This window comes from Lithobates pipiens, unplaced genomic scaffold (genome assembly GCF_037356315.1).
Source record: "Lithobates pipiens isolate NorthernLeopardFrog02 unplaced genomic scaffold, aLitPip1_a1.2 Scaffold_18, whole genome shotgun sequence".
NCBI lineage: Eukaryota > Metazoa > Chordata > Amphibia > Anura > Ranidae > Lithobates > Lithobates pipiens.
Window position 1 is genome coordinate 270,712,210 of NW_027507758.1, and position 21,524 is coordinate 270,733,733.

Below are 21,524 nucleotides of genomic sequence, written 5' to 3' on the forward strand. Positions count from 1 at the left end.
TTCCCATACTGGGAAACATAGCCCTTGCATTGGTGTACGCTATAGTACACCTGTGTGAAATAGGGCCTAAGTGTTTTGCTTATCACATTTACTTTGTGAATGCTTCAGCTTTCACACGGCTGTCACAAATATCTCCATGATGTGTCTAATGAGTGTATTCACTATGATTGACAGCTGCATCTAATGGTCATAAGGTGTTTTTTTGCTGATTGTGGCATTTAAAAAAATGCATTATGCCCACTAGATGGAGCTGACAACCATTGGAAATACACATATTAGACACATTATGGGAACTATTTGTGATGTTTGTGCAAATGGCGAGGCATTCACACAACACATTTTTCATACATAGACCCTTAAATATCTTATTTATAAGAACTTTATATCTGTGTTTCTGTTGTAGAAAAACAACAGTTATATGGGAAGCAAAAATTATTTTAATGGATGCAAAAAGCGATTGTGTTGACACAAATTGAAACACTGGAATTATGTTCTGTAATTCCTCATAGCTGCTAGGCAGAAAGAAGGTGTGTTTATGGCTGGACCTCAAATTCCAAAACATACCAGAGAGCTAGTACTGCATCTGAAACAAACAATCTTATTTTCATGATGGTGGGGATGAAGCAGGAGGTTCTAACATTAAAACTGAAAATTGTATCATACTTAACATAATTTTCCTTTCTTGGTGCCAATCCATGGCAGCATACCTGTGATAGAGCTCCGCCTCTACTCCGCCTTCAAGACTAGTAAATAGCATAAATTAAAGGGCATTGTCTCTCTCTCAACATTCTTCGTAATATAGAATAGGGTGGGAGTTTATGCTGCCATGGATTGGCACCAGGAAAGGAAAATTACAGTAAGTATGATACAATTTTCCTTTTTCCTGGTGCCTCCATGGCAGCATACCTGTGATAAATAACTAGCTGACACGGGTGTGTTTAATGCTTTAACGAAAAATTTTAATCAGATACAGACATAGCAGCACAAAGTGCTCTTCTCCCGAACTCTGCTGTCGTAAGATCTCCGGGATCAACATAATGCTTAAGGAACGTGTGTCGAGAAGACCAAGTGGTGGCCCTGCATACTGTTTCCAAAGAAACATTTGCCCTCGCTGCCTAAGAAGCTGATACCACTCTTGTTGAATGAGCATTCACCTGAGCCGGAGGTTCCAAATTCTTCACCCTGTATGCTTTCTGAATTAGTTTGACAACCCAGGATGCCAAGATTCTGGAAAACGCTTCCTTTCCTTTATTCTTAACCCCGTGGGATGAGTAATCTTTCAGAATTCCTGAAACTTGCTGTGGCTTCCAAGTAGGGCCTGAGGACTTTGGATATGTCTAACTCGTGACAGGAGTTTGATTCTGAGTCCATGAAAACTGGTAACACCCATGGTTCTGACAGATTTGCCGTTGAGGTGACCTTAGGCATAAACCCTCTGAGAGGGGGAAGTTCTACCCTATCTGGGAAAAAGGATATAAGTTTATCCCCGATGCCCAGAGAGTGGCGTTCTGAAATTCTCTTGCTGGAATGTAATAACCAACAGAAAAGTTGTTTTTAAAGTTAAGTTCCAAATTTAGACTTCTTGAATCACCACAAATGGATGAGTGGATAGGACTTCCAATATTAGAGGAAGATCCCACTTTGGGAAGGAACGTCTGGATGGAGGACGCATCTTCAATACTTCCCTGAGGAACGTAACCACTAGAGGGTGTTCTGCCCACCTGGTGTTGGTTGCTACAGAAATTGCGGACACTTTTACCCTGAGGCAACTCTGGCTGAGCCCCAAATCAAGACCAGTTTGCAGAAAACTCAGATCATCATCAGTGGAAGGGGAGATAGGATAAAATCTCTTTCCTGTGGCATAAGATAAGAACTTGTCCCAAATCCTTGCATATATTGTTTTGGTTGTAGGTTTTCTGGCTTTCAACAGGTTGGATATGACCTCTTGGGAATAGCCTAATGATTCAAACCTCCTCCTTTCAACTTCCATACATGAAGATCCAGCTTCTGTGGGTCTGGATGGGCCAGCCTGCCCTGGGTCAACAAGTGTGGGAAGGGAGGAATTCTGATCCGAGGATCCACACTTTGGTGCAAGGCTAGAGGAAACCAAGGTCTCTACGGCCAATAGGGTAGCACTGCTAGCACTTGGACTGGTTCGTTCCGGAGTCTGAGGAGAAATTTTGCCCAGAGCATTACAGGTTCCACTTCCCTAAGAAATGTCTTGCTGTGGGTGCCCCCTTGTTTCTGAAGGTACTAGACTGCCGCCTTATTGTCCAAATGCAGAAGTATTCTCTGTCCCTTGACCTGAGATGCAAAAGAGGTTAAAGCTAGAAATGCTGCCCTCATTTCTAGGACGTTGGACACTATCCCTCTGGTGGGAAAGGACCATCTTCCCTGAATTTGGAATTCTCTGTATTGGGCACCCCACCACTGGCCACTAGCATCTGACGTAATTGTGGTCCATGAGTGGGAACCAAAACGATGGAACCGGGAGAGATTCTCTGGATTCGTCCACCAGTGTATACTCCTGCTCATTAGCGTTGTTAAACGGATTGAGAAAGATGTTGCCGTCTCCATTGTATTAAGAATCCCATCTGGAAGTGTCTTAGATGCCAGTGAGACCATGGAACTAGGGGTATGCATTAGGACATCATGCCAATAAGGCTCAGACACTGTGAGGCTGATAGATGGGACCTCTGTATGATCTTGGATACCTTCTGAGTAATGCCCTCCATCTTAATTTGGGGTAAAGAGACTGTGCCTAGGTGCATATGGAACATTGCTCCTAGATAAACCATCTGTTGTGTTTGAACTAATTGGCTCTTCCGATGGTTCACCAGCCACCCGAACTCCGACAACGATTGAAGAAGTATCTCTCTGTGGACTATAAGCTGGCTTGGGTTGTTTGACAACAAGAGGATATTGTCCAGGTAGTGATAAATTCTTAATCCCCTCTCTCTCAGAGGGGTCAAGACAGATATCAACACTTTTGTGAACACCCAAGGGAAGGTGCACAGCCCAAAGGGCAGAGCCTGAAGTTGCAGGTGGACATGACCCACTTCGAACCTTAAGTATTTTTGTAAGGATGGTAGAATAGGGACCTGGAGGTAAGCATCCTGCAGGTCTATCGATATTAACCAATCTCCTGGTTGTATGGTTTGGATAATCGTTTGGAGTAACTCCATCTCTAATCTTTCGAGATGGATGTATTGATTTTGATTTTTCAGATCTATTACAGGTTTCCATTCACCTGTTTTTTCTGCACCAGGATAAGGGTGGAATAAAAACCTGTAAATCGCTCTGATGGGGGGACAGGTATTGCTGCCCGTTGACGCTGCAGGGACTCCAAAAATTGTTTTAAGGCCAGTGCTTTCTGTGGGGAGGCTGGTAACTGTATCTTTGAAGGACGTGTGAGGAGGCTGCTGAGAGAAAGTCCAGAAGTGACCGTACCGGATCATTGATAGGACCCATAGGTCTTGACACTTGGAGGCCCAGATGGGGAAAATGTTTTTTTAACCAGGCTCCCACTGGGGGCATCTCCGCCCCTTTCACGTCAAAAAGACGTTGTCCCCTCCTGGGGAGCAGTGTGGGACTTGTTTTTTCTAGCTTCCAAAAAAGAAGTCTGGGTTCCTCTGCATGATTTCTTGTTGTCCCTAAAGGGGCGAGACTGCCTGAAGTCTAGAATTTGATTACCGGAATCAGGATAAATAGGCCTTTGTTCTCCCGACCTTCCTGTCCTGAGGAAGTAAGCCAGATTTGCCCCCTGTTACTCCGGAGATTGCTTTGTCTAATTTCTCGCCAAACAAAGATTTTCCATCGAAGGGAATCTTGCACCAATCCTGCTTTGATGCTAAATCGGCTGTCCAAGGTTTTAGCCACGAGGCCCGCTTTGCCATAACCGAGTGCAGCATTGAATTGGCTGAACAACGGATTGTGTCAATCGCAGCTTCTCCTATGAAATCCACCGCAAACTTAAGCTCCTCCAGAGCTTTGATTATGTCCTCTTTAGGAACGTCTAGGTGCAGGGCTGTATTAAGATTTTCCGTCCAAGACCTGATGGCATTGGAAACAGATCTCAGGGCAATGGCTGGTCTGCAAGCAGCCCTTCCGCTAGATAGCTCCTTTTGAGGTCTAGGTCAATACATCTATTTAGGGGATCCTTGAAATATGTTGAATCCTCCACTGGCAGTGTTACATTTTTTGCCAGATGCACTACAGGCATTGAACTTAAGGACTGAGTATCTGAATCTGCCAGTGGATACAGCTTGGATAAGCATGCTAGAGAAAACTTCTTATCAGTTTTGTTTCACTCATCCTTTATGATCTCCCTGATCTCCCCCATTAATGGGAAAAAGATTTGCTTTCTCTTGAGGAATGGGATTTAGGTTTTTGAGGAGGCTCTTCTGGGTCTTCCCGGGCAATGGCGCTCCTTACCGCTTGTACACAGGGTTGAAACAGGGAGGAATTAAAACCAGATGGTTCAGTATCATCTGAGGAATCCTTGGATGAGTCTACCGGAGGAGTTTGTTTAGCTGTTTTTCCTGATGGAGGCAAAGGAGTATTAACAGCTGATGGACCCGGAATGTCGGAGTCCAAATCCAATACTTGTGCAGCTTGTGAAACCGGGTGAGCGGGAATCATGACTGTCAATTCAGAAAGAGAGTCTCATGTTTAAGTAGGTCAGCCGCCTGTTAGCCTAATTCCCAGTTAGCTGCGTAGTCCCTGAGACAGTCTCTGCAGACAAGTTTATCAGGGAGTGGAACCGCGCCACAGGCCCAGCAATTTTTCCTTGATGCCTGCAGTGGAGGCGAAGGCGAATGACGATGTCTATGAGATCCTGATCTTCTAGAAGATTTACGGTGAGAAGAGAGTGACCTCCGCTCAGGACTATCGTCATTGTCATGGCGCCTTGAGGACTTTCCAGACCGCTTTGCAGGAACAGGGCTGAAACAAAGTTTGTTTGTCAGGGGCGCACTCTTTTTTTCTTTAAATACTCAAGTACAGGTGGTCCACATACCTATTGGATACAAGAGGACCTTGACTATGAGACAATTGGCTCATGGTGAATTTATGAGCAGGAGGATCAGCTGTAGAAAGGCGAAGTAAGAAAACAAAAAGAAATATAGAGTGTATTTGTAAAACAACATAATCAAAGTCACTGCAATAGGAGTGCGAATAAAGTATAGACATACCTGTAAAACTGAATTACTATGGACTACAGGGCACACACTTGATATGCACAGCAGCCCTGAGCCCAATTTGGAGCCAAAATTTTAAGTAAAAAGGGGAGGGCAGGTAAATTGAACGGGCTTTCCCTAACTGGCAAAAATTCATAATCAAATCTGTTTTCCCTATACCAAGATGGGCACAAAGCCTCACCGCCCAATGCGTGTGCGCCCCCATCCATAGCGGCCGCGCAGGCGCACTGAGCCGCCATGTACAAGGAGGAATACAATGCCTCCCATCCGCTGTTCAGCTCTGCCAGTCTCTCCCTCTCCCCTGCCAGAAAGGCGAACTGGAGAGAGGGAGAAAACAGGGAACAGAGGCCACGATAAGAAAGGACACAAGGCTAGAAAAATACATGATATTAGAAAATACATGAGAAAAGGCAAACAAAAGGCAAATAAAAATGCCTGTTCTGTGCATGCGTGGACTGGGAATAAATGTCTTAAAGGGGCCAAATTTTTTTTTTTATAACTTGTAACTTGTAAAATGTAATCACCAGGGGTCAAAAATATCAGTCATGGAGGCAAAAGAGGAAAACCTGGCCTGACCAAGAAGGAAGAGAGGCTGATCCTCCTGCCGTCATCACCAGTATTAGTTTTTTAGACTGAATTCCTATGAGGAAACACTCTAAGACCCTAAAAGATCCACAGAAGGGGTTCCCAGTCTTATCAGCGCTAATAGCAGCCCAAGAACAGGGACTGTGCACAGGAGAGGCTTAACTCAGCGGACGCTGCCGACTGCAGAGGTATGGGCATACTGCTACTCTTCACCAGTTCCAGAGGTAGGAGGAAAAAAGGGAGAATGTTGGGGGAGGGACAATACCCTTTAATTTATGCTATTCACTAGTCCTGAAGGTGGAGCTTTATCACAGGTATGCTGCTGTGGAGGCACCAGGAAATAAAAGTAAGTGAAAGATCTTAAACTCCTATCCTACCCCTTGCGATCAAGCACCACCCCTTCCTCCTGCAAAAAACAATCATGATATTTATGGTAACTTGCATTGTAAATATGCAAAAACCATTGGTGACACTGCTGATCATCCATCTAGTTCTACCAATTATATGGGAGTTTCTATACTGTGGATGCTGGAGTAAATGTGTACTGATTATTCTAAGGAAAAAAAAGTACAGTTTGTGAAAATGGGTGAAAATGTGCCATTTACTGTTTACTTGTTTGTGTAGACCAAAATGACCTCATTTATGTTATTTATAACACGCACTTTTTTCTCCTTAAAATCAGGGGAAAGTCGTGGGCGCGTATTAATGCCGATTGTGAGCTGCCGAGATACATAGCCGAGTGTACTCGGCTCCGCTCACAGTCACGCCCAGTCCCGCCCTATGATGGACATAACACAGGGACTGGGCGTGACTATGAGCCAAGCCGAGTACACTCAGCTACTCTTGGGACTGTGAAAGGACCAGAGAGCCATCGAGATACACAAGACTCTGTATCTCAGAGGCACCATTTTTAGACTGCGAAGACAAGGCTACACTGACTAAGCTGCAAATGACACTGACAAGGCTGCAATGACACTGGACAAGGCTGCAGATGGACACTGATAAGGCAGCATTGATGGGCATTTAAATGTAAGTTTTTTTCCTTAAACTTCCCTCCTAAACTTGAGGTGCATGTTATATGCCAGCGCGTGTTATACGCTGATAAGTACGGTAATTATTGCAGCTGCACACCTATAGCAGTCATTTCATTAAAAAAATATAAAAACAAAAATAAATCAATGATAAAACTGTACTTTCTAAAAAGAAAAAAAAAAGTAATTTATATTACTCACCTAAGAATCTACTTCTCTATCAGCTCAAAAATATAGAGGGGTCCTGAATACAAGATACACACAAGGTAATTAATAATGATACACTGTTTTTCTTTACAAACAGTTCATATATACGTAATGTAGATGAAACCTCTCTCTAAGTAATTAAAAAAATAAAGTAGTACTAAACCTTACCTAGCATCCTTTACATTTTTTGGCTTTGACTCTTCTACATACATACAGTATGTTGCAAACAAGCTAGGTGGGTAATTAAAAATCTTTGCTAATATGTAGGAAACTATTATTGATATGAAATCTGAACAATCAATACTTAAAGCCCAACTATATGGCCATTCATATCATTCATAAGTTATGTAAAATCCTCCACTTAGTCTCCCTGAATAGTACAGCTACCAGAGTTAACAGACACTAGTGCCGGTGTCCCATCTTCACCCACTTCTCTCTACCTTTCTGTTCATAAAGCACAACCTGTGATGGCAGTGCAGTTTTTGCAGCATCATTACAGGAAGGCTTTAAATAACAATTTAAAGGTCTATGAGGGGCTAAGTCTACGTTGTGAAAAGGTTGGTACCCGGTATTGGGCTTTAACCACTTCCCACCCGGCCAATACATATATACGGCCGGGTGGGAGCCGTCTACTCCTGATAGGACATTCAGGAACGTCCTTCAGAAGTAGCGGGATCACGCGCGCGCGTGCCCGCGCAGCGGCGCGATCCCAATGTGCTCGTGTCACCCGGACACGGCACATCTCAGATCGGCAGGAGGGCTCTGTGATTGGCCCTCCTGATCACATGACGGCCGTGTCCAATCACGGCCGTCATGTGATGTAAACAAACAGCCAGTTGCTAGGCAATCGGCTCTCCTCTCCTCACACAGAAGTCATCGCTGAGGAGAGGAGAGCAGATCGCTGCAGCCGGCTGATGATCAGTGAGTATGAGCTGTTTTTTACAGCTTTTTACTCACTGATCATCAGTCTAGTGTCAACACACAACACAGCACACAGTACAAACACAGTCCCCACATATGTCCCCAAAACATACATGTCCCCAAATAATAAAAACACATGTCCCTAATAATAAAAACATGTCCCCCACATATGTCCCACTAAAATCACATGTCCCAATGATTATCTGCACACATATGTACGTGATCACCTGCACACATATGTACATGATCATTTGCGTACATATGTCCCTGATCACACAAACCAATTATTATACACTTAACGGAATTTTTTTTACCAAAAACATGTAGCAGAATACATTTTGGCTTAAATTTATGACAAAATTTGATTTTATTGGATTTCTTTTCAAATAGAAAAAATAAAATATTGTTTTTTTTTTTCAAATTTCCGCTTTTTTTGCGCTTATATCGCAAAAAATAAAAAACGGAGTCGTGAATAAATAACACCAAAATAAAGCTCTATTTGTGCGAACAAAATGATAAAAATTTCATTTGGGTACAGTGTAGCATGACCGCGCAATTGTCACTGAAAGCGCTAGAGCGATGAAAGCTGAAAATTGGGCTGGGAAGGAAGGGGGTGAAAGTGCCCTGTATTGTAGTGGTTAAAGTAGATCTAAAAGCAAAATCAAAAATGACAAATTCAGTGCAGTCTGTCAACAGCATTAAAACAGCTATATTTGTTTTTCTCAACCCCCCTTAACATAGTTTTCTTACCTGTCTTGCCAATTGATCTGGTATTTTTCCACTTCCTTTAACAGGCCAAGCTGTCCGGCAAAAGTGACAGTTAGATGGATTGGGATAAACTATTCGACACTGACAGGAGTGCTTGTAATGTTCAGCTTTTATTCATGTGGTTTAAAGTGGTTGTAAACCTCAGACATGAAATATCAAAAAAGCACATCCTTCTATGCTGTGTACATGCCTCTCTCCAAAGCACTAAGTGTAATTTCTCCCACCTGCCTGGTTTCTCTGTTATCAGCATATGTCACTTCTGACAAATTTACCAGACACCAAGAGTTAAAAAGGTGACGGGGAGAGAGCTGCAGCACTCAGCCTGTGACTCATATTCGCAGCTTTGCTTGTTCTTTGTACTGTGTGAAGGGGGCTTGTGTCCCTTCCCTCTAATCAGGGCTCAGAGCTTTTGCCTTTGAAGACGTTAGATCTCCACCCCCTGGTCCTAGATCAAAGAATAAATCCCTTTCTCTTTGAGTTTTCAGAATGATCTACAGTAGATATGGCTGCAGATACACAGCTACAACGTATGTAGGAGGATTTGTTTCATCTAATGCTAGTCACTTAACTGGGTATATATATTTATATATGGGGTTTACAGCCACTTTAAACCTTTAAAAAAACAAAAGCTAGCCATTAATTTGTTTGTGCTTTACTTAAAGTGTATGTAAACCCCAAAGTAAAACTGTAAGATTTTGCAGCTTACTAGTTCTTAAGGCTAGCTTCACATTTATGCATTGTGTGCAAAATTGCCTCTAGTCAGCTTTTTATGGAAAACCTTTAAACCAAAACCAAAAGAACCATTTCTCTAGCTGCTTAAAAATGTTAGGCTGGAGTTATGCCGCATACACACGATCGGAATTCTCGTCAAAAAAAGCTCTGATGGTTTTCCCGACGGAATTTGGCTCAAGCTGTCTTGCCTACACACGGTCACATCAAATTCCGATCGTTTATAACATGGTGACATACACCACGTACAACGGGACTAGAAAAAGGAAATTCAATAGCCAGTAGCCAATAGCTTCTGTCTCGTAGTTGAATCTGAGCATGCGTGATTTTTGGCGTGTCGGAATTGCATACACACGATCGGAATTACCGATAGAAAGTTTTTCCGTCGGGAAAATTGAGAACATGCTATCAATTTTTGACTGGCGGAAATTTGGACAGCTAAATTCCGATGGAGCATACACACGGTCGAAATTTCCGATGAAAAGCTCTCATCTGCCTTTTTCTGTCCGGAATTCCAATCGTGTGTCTACGCGGCATAAGGCTTTAGTTAATTAGTCATTAAAGTCTATGGGGGTTATTTACTAAAGGAAAATCCACTTTGCACTACAAGTGCACTTGGAAGTAAAGTCACTGTAGATCCGGGGGGTACATGCAAGGAAAATAAAAAACAACATTTTAGCTTGCACATGATTGGATGATAAAATCAACAGAGCTTCCACTCATTTCAGATCTACCCCTTTTAGAGATTTAGAGCGACTGCACTTCCAAGTGCACTTGCAGTGCAAAGTGGATTTGCCTTTCGTAAATAACCCCCTGTGTAACATTACCCTTTCCACTGCTGTCCAAAATATTACTCTGTTTTTCAGTATAGATACACTTTACAGTCCTCTACAGAATTAACTGTCGTCACCCTATTACAGCAAGTGGAAGTGGAAAAATAATGGAACAACAATAAATCTATGTTATAGTGTGGACTCAGAAAAATAAAAACTATAGTGTTAATGTTATTGACAGACTACATTATATATATATATATATATATATATATATATTCAGTGGATATAAAAAGTCTACAGACCCCTGATAAAATGTCAGGTTACTGCGATGTAAAAAAAATAAGAAAGATGAATCATTTCAGAAATTTTTCCACCTTTTACTGTGACCTAAACTGTACAACTCTGTTGAACAACAAGCTGAAATATTTTAACTGAAGGGAAGTAAAAATGAAAAAACTAAAATAATATGGTTGCATAAGTGTGCACATCCTTAAACTAATACTTTGTTGACACACCTTTTGATTTTATTACAGCACTCAGTCTTTTTGGGTATGAGTCTATCTGCATGGCACATCTTGACTTGGCAATATTTACCCACTCTTCTTTACAAAAACACTCCAAATCTATCAGATTGTGAGAACATCTCCTGTGCACAGCCCTCTTCAGATCACCCCCACAGATTTTCAATGGGATTCAGGTCTGGGCTCTGGCTGGGCCATTCCAAATCTTGAATCTTCTTCTGGTGAAGTCATTCCTTTGTTGTTTTGGATGTATGCTTTGGGTCACTGTCATGCTAAAAGATAACGTTTCTCCTCATATTCGGCTTTATAGCAGAAGCCTGAAGGTTTTATGCCAATATTGATTGGTATTTGGAACTGTTCATAATTCCCTCTACCTTGACTAAGGCCCCTGTTCCAGCTGAAGAAAAACAGCCCAAAAGCATGATGCTGCCAGCACCATGCTTCACAATGGGTATGGTGTTGTTTTGGTGATGTGAAGTGTTGTTTTTGCGCCAAACATATCTTTTGGAATTCTGGCCAAGAAGTTCAACCTTGGTTTCATCGGACCATAACCACATACTTTTGGAAGACTTCAGATGTGTTTTGCAAAATGTAGCCAGACTTGGATGTTTTTCTTGGTAAGAAAATGCTTTTGTCTTGCCACTCTACCCAATAGCCCAGATATATGAAGTTAACATGTACCACGCAGCCAGTACTTGCCAGATATTCCTGCAGCTCCTTTAATGTTGTTGTAGGCCTCTTGGCAGCCTCCCTGATCATTTTTTTTCTCGTCTTTTCGTAGATTTTGGAGGGACATCCAGTTTTTGGTAATGTCACTGATGTGCCATATTTTTTCCACTTGATGATGACTGTTTTCACTGTGTTCCATGGCAAATCTAATGCCTTGGAAATTATTTTGTACCCTTCTCTTGACTGATACGTTTTAGCAATGAGATCCCTCTGATGCTTTGGAAGCTCTCTACAGACCATGGCTTTTGCTATAGGATGCGACTAAGAAATAGTCAGGAAACATCTACTAGAACAGCTGAACCCTATTTGGGGTCACCTAACGTTTACTTTAAATAATGACAGGTGTGTACTGACTCCTATTTACCATGAGTTTAAATGCGATTGCTTAATTCTGAACACAACTACATCCCCAGTTATAAGAGGGTGTGCACACTAATGCAACCACATTATTTTAGTTTTTTATTTGTTCTTCCCCCTTCTAAAAAAATTCAGTTTGTTTTTCAATTGAGTTGTACAGTTTATAGGTCACATTAAATGTGGAAAAAGTTCTGAAATTATTTATCTTTGTCTCATCTTTTACATCACAGAAACCTGACATTTTACCAGGGGTGTGTGGCCTTTTTATATCCATCCATATATATATATATATATATATATATATATATATATATATATATATATATATATATATATATATATATATACACAGTATCTCACAAAAGTGAGTCCTCACATTTTTGTAAATATTTTATTATATCTTTTCATGTGACAACACTGAAGAAATTACACTTTTCTACAATGCAAAGTAATGAGTGTACAGCTCGCATAACAGTGTAAATTTGTTGTCCCCTCAAAATAACTCAACACACAGCCATTAACTACTTCCCACCCGGCCAATGAAAATAAATGTCCTTTCCTCGTTCTGAGTGGAAGTTCAGGATCGTCAATCAGAACGAGTGCTCGCAGCATGGCCACGAGGCGTGCTGCGGCTCGATCCTGTGATCAGAATGATCACAGGATCCGGTTGAGCAAAGATTGGGATACGGGTGTTTTGATTGGCCCTCCTTATCACCTGACGGCTTTGTCCAATCACAGCCGTCACAATGTAAACAGAGACGCGTGTCTCTTGACAGCTCTCCCCGCTGAGCTCAGTAACAGCTCAGTACGGGGGGTGGAAGAGGGGGAATCTGCAGATCTGTGACAGCTCTCTGCGTGAGGATTATTTTACACAGAGAGCTGTTAGCCCTTGTACACACGGTCGGACATTCCAACCACAAAATCCGTCCGATTTTTTCCGACGGATTTTGTCCGAAACTGGTGTTGCATACACACGTCGGACAAAGTTGTTGGAAAATCTGATCGTTTGGAATGTGATGACGTTCGTTTGTTCATTTGTTACGACATGACTACGCTCAGGCTAGTAGCCAATAGCTTTGGTCTCGTAATTTGATCTGAGCATGCGTGGCACTTTGTCCAATCGGAATTCTCTACAAACGATCGGACAAAGTCCAATCGGATCATGTTGTCGGTAAATTTTATATCCAGCTCTCAAAATTTGTTGGTTGGACATTCCGAAGGAAAAAGTCCAATGGAGCCCACACACGGTCGGATTATCCGACAACGCTGTCCGATCAGACATTTTCCGTCAGAATGTCCGACTGTGTGTACAAGGGCTTACAGATCACTCCACAAAGTACACCAAGCACCACTGATATACCCCTGTCCCTATACACATTTCAGTGACCCAATAAAAAAATCTGTCTGTCCCCCATCACTGCCAACACCAAATAAACACTGATTTGGGTTATTTTTAGCAAAGACATGTAGCGGCATAATTTGTGGTCAAAATTTACTTGTTTGCAAAATTTTATAACAGAAATGAAAAGAAAAGCATTTTTGGAAAATGTACGGTCTTTTTTTACTTGTAGCATAAAATATGAAAACCCCAGCAGTTTTTAACCACTTGCCGCCCGCCCTATAGAAGATACACGGCGGCATAGTGGTTTCAAAATCCTGACCAGACGTCATATGACGTGATCAGGATTTTGAGCCGCTGCGCGCCCCTGGGGGCTCGCATCACGGCGATCGTTGTTGCGGGGTGTCAGTCTGACACCCTGCAACTACGATCTCGGTAAAGAGTCTCCGACGGAGACTCTTTATCACGTGATCAGCCGTGTCCAATCACGGCTGATCACAATGTAAATAGGAAAAGCCGGTGATCGGCTTTTCCTCACTCGCGTCTGTCAGAAGCGAGTAGAGGAGAGCCGATCGGCTGCTCCTCTGACAGGGGGGGTCTGTGCTGATCGATTATCAGCGCAGCCCCCCGAGGATGCCCACACTGGACCGCTAGGGACGCCACCAGACCACCAGGGATGCCCAGCACAAGGTAATCCTCCCTAGACCACCAGGGATGCCAGTCAGTGCCCATAATAGATGCCAATCAGTGCCCACAATGGGCATCACTGATTGGCATGCATTATTGTTTGGCACTGATTGGCATCCATAAGTACAGTATAATGTAATACAATGCTGCCTATCAGTGCCCATCCGTGCCGCCTATCAGTGCCCATCCGTGACGCCTATCCGTGCCCATCTGTACCACATATCCATACCCATCCATGCCGCCCATCCATGCCAATCTGTGCCAGCTATCAGTGCCAATTTGTGCCACCTATCAGTGCCCATCCGTGTCACCCATCAGTGCCGCCTATCAATGCCCATCAGTGCCACATAAAAGTGTCCATCAATGCCACTTCATTGGTGCCACCTCATTGGTGCCCATCAGTGCCGCCTTATCAGTGCCCATCAGTGTAGTCCCATCAGTGCCCATCAGTGAAGGAGAAAACTTACTTATTTTTTTATAAAGTTTTGAAACTGAAACAACAAATAACATTTTTTTTTCAAAATTTTTGGTATTTTTTTATTTGTTTAGCAAAAAATAAAAACCATAGAGGTGATCAAATACCACCAAAAGAAAGCTCTATTTGTGGAAAAAAATTATAAAAATTTCATTTGGGTACAGCGTAGCAAGACCGCGCAATTGTCATTAAAAGTGTGACAGCGCTGAAAGCTCAAAATTGGTCTGGGCAGGAAGGTGTTTAAGTGCCTGGTATTGAAGTGGTTAAATACCAGCAAAATAAAATCTCTATTTGTGTGAAAAAAATTATAAAAATGTAATCTAGGTACAGTGTTACATGACTGCGCAATTGTCATTCAAAGTGTGACAGCGCTGAAAGCTGAAAATTGGTTTGGGAAGGAAGGGGGTGAAAGCGCCCAGTATTGAAGTGGTTAATGCCTAAACCACTGGCAACAAAAGTGAGTACACCCCTAAGTGAAAATGTCCAAATTGGGCTGAAAGTGTCAATATCATGTGTGACCACCAATATTTTCCAGCACTGTCTTAACCCTCTTGGGCATGGAGTTCACCAGAGCTTCACAGGTTGCCACTGGAGTCCTCTTCCACTCCTCCATGATGACATCAAAGAGCTGGTGGATGTTGGAGACCTTGCTCTCCTCCACCTTCTTTTTGAGGATGCCCCACAGATGCTCAATAGGGTTTAGGTCTGGAGATATGCTTGGCCAGTCCATCATCTTTACCCTCAGCTTCTTTAGTAAGTGGTCGTCTTGGAGGTGTGTTTGGGGTCGGTATGTTGGAATACTGCCCTGCAGGCCCAGTCTCCGAAGGGAGAGGTTCATGCTCTTCTTCAGTATGTCACAGTACATGTTGGCATTCATGGTTCCCTCAATGAACTGTAGCTCCCAAATGCCGGAAGCACTCATGCAGCCCCAGACCATGACACTCTCACCACCATGCTTGACTGTAGGCAAGACACACTTGTCTTTGTACTCCTCCTCTGGTTGACACCACACACGCTTGACACCATCAGAACCGAATAAGTTTATCTTGGTCTCATCAAACCACAGGACATGGTTCCAGTAAGCTATGTCCTTAGTCTGCTTGTCTTCAGCAAACTGTTTGGGGACTTTCTTGTCCATCATCTTTAGAAGAGGTTTCCTTTTAGGACGACAGCCATGCAGACCAATTTGATGCAGTGTGCAGCATATAGTCTGAGCACTGACAGGCTGACCCCCCACCCCTTCAACCTTTGCAGCAATGCTGGCAGCACGCATACGTCTATTTCACGAAGACAACCTCTGGATATGACGCTGAGCATGTGCACTCAACTGCTTTGGTTGACCATGGCTAGGCTTGTTCTCAGTGGAACCTATCCTGTTAAACCACTGCATGATCTTGGCCACCATGCTGTAGCTCAGTTTCAGGGTCTTGGCAATCTTCTTATAGCCTAGGCCATCTTTATGTAGAACAACAATTCCTTTTTTCAGATCCTCAGAGAGTTATTTGCCATGGGGTTCCATGTTGAGCTTCCAGTGACCAGTAAGAGAGTGAAAGCGATAACACCAAATTTAACACACCCGCTCCCCATTCACATCTTAGACCTTGTAACACTAACGAGTCACATGACGCTGGGGAGGGAAAATATCTAATTGGGCCCAATTTGGACATTTTCACTTAGGGGTGTACTCATTTTTGTTAGCGGTTTAGAAATGAATGGCTGTGTGTTGCGTTATTTTGCGGGGACAGCAAATTTACACTGTTATGCAATCTGTACACTCACTTCTTTACATTGTAGCAAAGTGTAATTTCTTCAGTGTTGTCACATGGAAAGATATAGTTAAATATTTACAAAAATGTGAGGGGGGAACTCACTTTAGTGAGATACTGTGTGTGTGTGTGTGTGTGTGTGTGTATATATATATAACATATTAGTTTGCACATAAACCACTCTAGTAACTCTTTCCCTCACTGTTGCTTGAAATAAGCATAACTAAATGAAGACAGCAATTGTGCTTCAAGCCTATGTGGCAGTTGTCATGTTGTAGCTTAGCAACGAAGAGATTTCAGTTAACTATCCAACTGAAAAAGTATTATGGCACCTGTAAGGGCTTCACAAGAGATCTAATAGGTGTTTTTATATTTCCTGAGTTCCTTTAAAAAAATGAACCTGTGGCAGTCATTGACATAAAAGAAGTGTAATGACTTTTTTTCTTATTTTTTTTTTTACTTTTGCTTTCACATAAAATGGAACATTCGTTAGATAAATAATATATCCATTTTTTTTTTTTTTTTAGCAACTGCTTAGTTTTTAATATCTGGACCCAGATTTGTGTTAAAGTGACCCTGTGTTTGCCCATGCAGTGCAAAGCAACAGATTAACTTTAACGTCAGCCACCAAAGCAACTAACCCTTAAGCCCAGTACACACTATGAGATTATCTGATGAATGAGTGTCCATTTCAAAAATGAATAGGTTACTAAAATATGAAAATTCTCTTACGACAGAATGAAAATCCAAAAGTGATGTAATGCATTTGTATTGTATTTTCAGGTGAAAACTGTACTGACTAAATGAAAATCGTACTATCTGGTATCGTACAAGAACATTTTTTGTGTTTGTCTCTTTGGAAAGATGAAAGCTGTGAACTGATGATCAAATTATCAAACTTTTGCTTCAAAAGCAGTAATTTTGCTACAATATTCTGATTGTGTGTGGGGCTTAAAGCTGGCCATACGCTGTTAGAATATGGAACAATTCAGAGAAACAGTGGGTGGCCCTGCTAACTCAACAAAAGTCAATTGATTAATTAAGTAAGGAGCTGGAAAAAATATTGTTGGCCAAACAGCGCCTGCAACCACTTGGCTGCAAGCACTCTTTGGGTATTCTTGAAAACTGACATTAGCAGCTGTCAGAATACAATAGCACAGCAGGGGTATCTATTTGTGTGGAGGAAGGAATCTGTTAAACCGACCATAGACGGTTCAAATATCAGCTGGTTAAGCAGGAACTATGTATGGGCAACTTGAATGTACCCAAGTCTTTCAATTGATTCTGTCAGATATAACTTGCAATTATTGCTAGGGACCCCCCACCAGGAGAACACAATGTCTCTGAGGCCGCGTACACACGCGCGGACTGTTCGCCCAACTTTGTCCGCTGAACAGTGTTTGGGCGGACAGTCCGCTCGTGTGTGGGCTTTCAGCGGACAGTTTCAGCGGACAGTTGGACGGACAAGGTTTTTCGGAAATTCCGAAAAACTGTCCGCTGAAACCTTGTTTGAGCGAACAGTCCGCCCGTGTGTAGGCTTGTTCGTCAAACAAAGTTGCGCGCATGCTCAGAAAGGATTTTCACGCCGAAAGCTATAATGCAGTGTATAGGACGTCGTATTTTTTGTCCCGTCGTACGTGCCGTTCACGTCATCGCGCACGGTTTCAGCAAACTGTTCGTTCGTCGTGTGTGGGCATGTCCGTCCATGCTAATTTTGAGCGGACTGTTTGCCGAAACTGTTGGACGGACAAAGTTGGGCGAACAGTCCGCGCGTGTGTACGCGGCCTGTGGGATGTAGAATGTGTGGATGGGGGAATCAAGCGATTTTTTTATTTTTTTTTCCCCTGAAACCAGTGGTTGCAGGAAAAAAAATTGCTCCATCTATGGCCCGCCTTAGATTTCTTTCCTTCAGCCTGCAGGCTGAAAGAAAAAATAATCTATTAGTATATGGCCAGCTTTTACCATCCTTTCCATTCTTTGACAGTTTGCTGGTAATTCAGACAAAAGCCAAATTAACCGCAGCTGGAGCTTATCCAGAGACACGGTTCCTCTCCTCACCCACATGGGACGCCACCAGCGCCTGAAACAGCTAATAGCCCAGCACCAGTGCTGTCGTGTAGGAGAAAGGGGTGTGAATTGCATATTGCCCTGTACCAGAACTACTGGTGATATCTCTGTGTTTCTTGCAGAGAATTAATTGGTGATGGAGCAAAGTGAACATACTAATTTCCCTATACATTGTGGCTTTTTAACTGGCTTTTTTTAAAGTACAGTTTTGTCTTTCATTTATATTTTTATATTTATTTTTTGTTTCATATATTTGTAAAGATGTATATGAAAATGTATTGTTTTATTTCTCCCAGAAATGGTTTTCCCCCAGCTAGGACACAAGGCAACAATGTTCCAAGTCAAAATCAGATGCTCTTTTCAAGGATAATAAATCTGTGTGTGATGGCAGATGATGTGATCTGATGTGTGGCAGATTAGGGGAGCTAAACCAGATATATATCAGGGGGTCATCAACACAAAAGCGGAATTGAAACAGAAAGAGGACAACTTAAGGTCGTTAAATGATGACTCCCTGATATCACTAATCTCCATAGAACAATAGGCTAATAATATAAGGAAAGATGTCTTTATTAAAAATTGTTAAAAGCAAATAAATAACATCATAGGGGCAACATATAGCCCAAAGTATATAAAAACCACATGCAGATGATAGCCAGACAGTAGAAATCGTCTTAGCGTTGTGTGGCCAGAGCTGCTTCTTCAGGGATTTTAATCTTATAACATCTGACTGAATACGTACTAGTAATAAACATATAAAAATAAATCAAAAAAAGCATATCAATAGACATATCCATTTGACATGGCCCAGGGGCACCTTTAAGCATGCCACTGTGGCTTTTGCCAATATATCCGTACTACTAGGGACCCTTTTCAAATATGATCTGTTACTGTCTATCCCAAACATTTTGTGAACTGTGAGACAAAGGGTATTGTATACCTATATACATGTGGGTGCAATTACTTTTATGTAGGCAAGACTAGGAGAATGTTTTGGCAGAGAGTGAAAGAGCATGTGGTGGACATTGAAGACAGTGATCCAGAGAGCCCCATTGCTAGACATCTTGGTGACAAGCACAGATTCAATTTAGACTCCTTAAAATGTATGGCCCTAGATTGTATACTCCCCAACACACAAGGGGAGGGGGGGTGATTTCAATAATTGTATTCCATGTACAGCAGGGGTAGGCAATCTGGTGCCCTCCAGCTGTTGCGGAACTACAAGTTCCATCATGCCTCTGAGAGTAACTTCCAGCCTTGCAATGCCTCATGGGAAATGTAGTTCCACAACAGCTGGAGGGCCCCAGGTTGCCTACCACTGATGTACAGAATCAAGGTAGATTTTTGTCCTTAAGGCAAACTATCCGTCAGGTCTGAATGGTTTTATCGGCTATGCCCCTATTTTGGAGACTTGAAAGCTAGGGACCTAGCATGTCTGTGGCTGTGACGCTTGAGGAGTATCTGTAAGTGCCAAACTAGGGACCCAGGATTGAAGCTGGGGTGACGCTTGAGGAAGATACTGTGTGCTAACATTGGAAGAGCTCAGGGGATCCAGTGACCAGTGGGATCTGAAGTCTAGCGAGAGAGACTGGGAGCTCATAGACAAATTTATTTGTAATTTTTTTACTATGCCCCCATTTTTTGAGGACATGCTAAAAATGCCAAAAATCTCATTGTTTGCCTATATGGTTTATTGCTACTTGTTTTTGTATAATGATAGATACAGAATGTACGCCTTACGGATGAGGGGAAATAATTGACAAGCCCTCTTCTTCCTCTTCATAGGGATATGTACATTGGTGTTCTTATGTTGATTTATTTTCATTTTGTATTTATTTTATATATTTATTACTGTAGCAAAGTCCTGGGCCCCTTTAGGTCGACCGGTGACCTCCAGAGCCAGGGACAGCTGACATCCTTCTATGTAGAGTAGGTTGCAAGGCATGGTGGCTGTAATGCAAGATGAAAACAGTGGGCACCAGGCACTTTTTGAATGCAAAGAGATTTATTGTCTCTTAAACAGAACAGTGGGAGAGAAGGTTAGGGCCAGGACACCCTTAGCTGGATGCAAAGGTAATTAGCAGACTCTGGGACTTCTATAGGTGGACAGCTATACAGCTGAAGGCGTCTAGCTGGACACCACTTCTATATATGGTATGACGCTGTCTCCTATGGCAACAATCTTGTAGCTGTTACTAATGGTAATAATCAGCTATTTGCAACACAAACAGTTCTCCTTACCCCACACTCACTCACTGTGGGTCTTCACTTAATGAGCTCCCAGTCTCTCTCACTAGACTTCAGATCCAATAGCCACTGGATCCCCTAAACCAGGGGTGCTCAACCTGTGGCTCTCCAGCTGTTGCGGAACTACAAGTCCCATGAGGCATAGCAAGACTCCGACAGCCACAAGCATGACACCCAGAGGCAGAGGCATGATGGGACTTGTAGTTTTGCAACAGCTGGAGAGCCACAGGTTGAGCACCCCTGCCCTAAACTCTTCCAATGTTAGCACACAGTATCTTCCTCAAGCATCATCCGGCTTCTCTGCTAGGTCCCTAGTTTGGCACTTACAGATACTCCTCAAGCATCATCCCCGCAGACATGCTAGGTCCCTGGCTTGGAACTTGCTAATGCTCCACAAACATCTCCTCTGTTGTCTTGCTGGGTCCCTGACTTGGCACTTGCTGAAGTTTTCCCACTTCTTCACCGTCCTTGGCTGGCGAGAAGTCTGCTATGGTACTGGCCTCAGCTCACTCACTGTGGTCTCTGGCCACAAGGTAGATGGTCCCTTAGTAGTAAAAGCTTCCCCTTCACCTTCGACCACAACTGGTTCCCCGGCCGGCAGAACCGTTATTTCTGGTTGGACTACAAGCCCACAGTCCCAACCCTCCGCTGCTCTCCTGCTTTTGGATAGGCCCTCAGACAGCCTAGTAGCCAGATTTTCCTAGGATAGGCCTCAGGTTTATGACCTAGCAGCCCAGGGCAACATAACACGCGTTCACCCAGGCAGCCATCCGGATGGCACAGGACTCTGATCACCTGACTCCACCCAAATAAATAGGCTCTCCCAGCGGGCCAAGGGATGCAAGAAAATCCCTGCCCATTGGCTATGACACCCCATTCATTCATAATCTGTCCTTGCTATGCCCTTGTCTTATTTAATGTCACCAGATACCCAGCCACCTAGTGACAGAAGAAAGAAGTCAGCAATTCCAGAATTAGGGGAAATCAATTTATCTCCTAACAATTGGCCAAGGCAACTATCGCCTGGCAACTAAATTTAATAGCAGCCCTGCCTAAACATCAGGTGCTACATTACTAGTAGATATTCAGTCAGATGTTAAGAGATTAAAAGCCCTGAAGAT

General features: G+C 42.8%; 1 protein-coding gene across 3 annotated transcripts in view; it reads right to left on the minus strand.

The window, feature by feature from the left end:
- The window catches only part of NKAIN2 (sodium/potassium transporting ATPase interacting 2), a 1,500,295-nt gene that overhangs the window by 17,959 nt on the left and 1,460,812 nt on the right, over nt 1–21,524 (minus strand). The window contains exon 7 of one of the 3 annotated variants that reach the window (XM_077486954.1): nt 7,016–7,058. The exons of 1 other annotated variant lie outside the window; for it this stretch is intronic. In XM_077486954.1, coding sequence (XP_077343080.1) covers nt 7,040–7,058 — 19 coding nt within the window. In that variant the 3' untranslated portion in view covers nt 7,016–7,039. Of the gene's footprint in view, nt 1–7,015; nt 7,059–8,691; nt 8,743–21,524 lie in introns of those variants that run through there. One more of the 3 variants, XM_077486955.1, reaches the window with a different exon arrangement.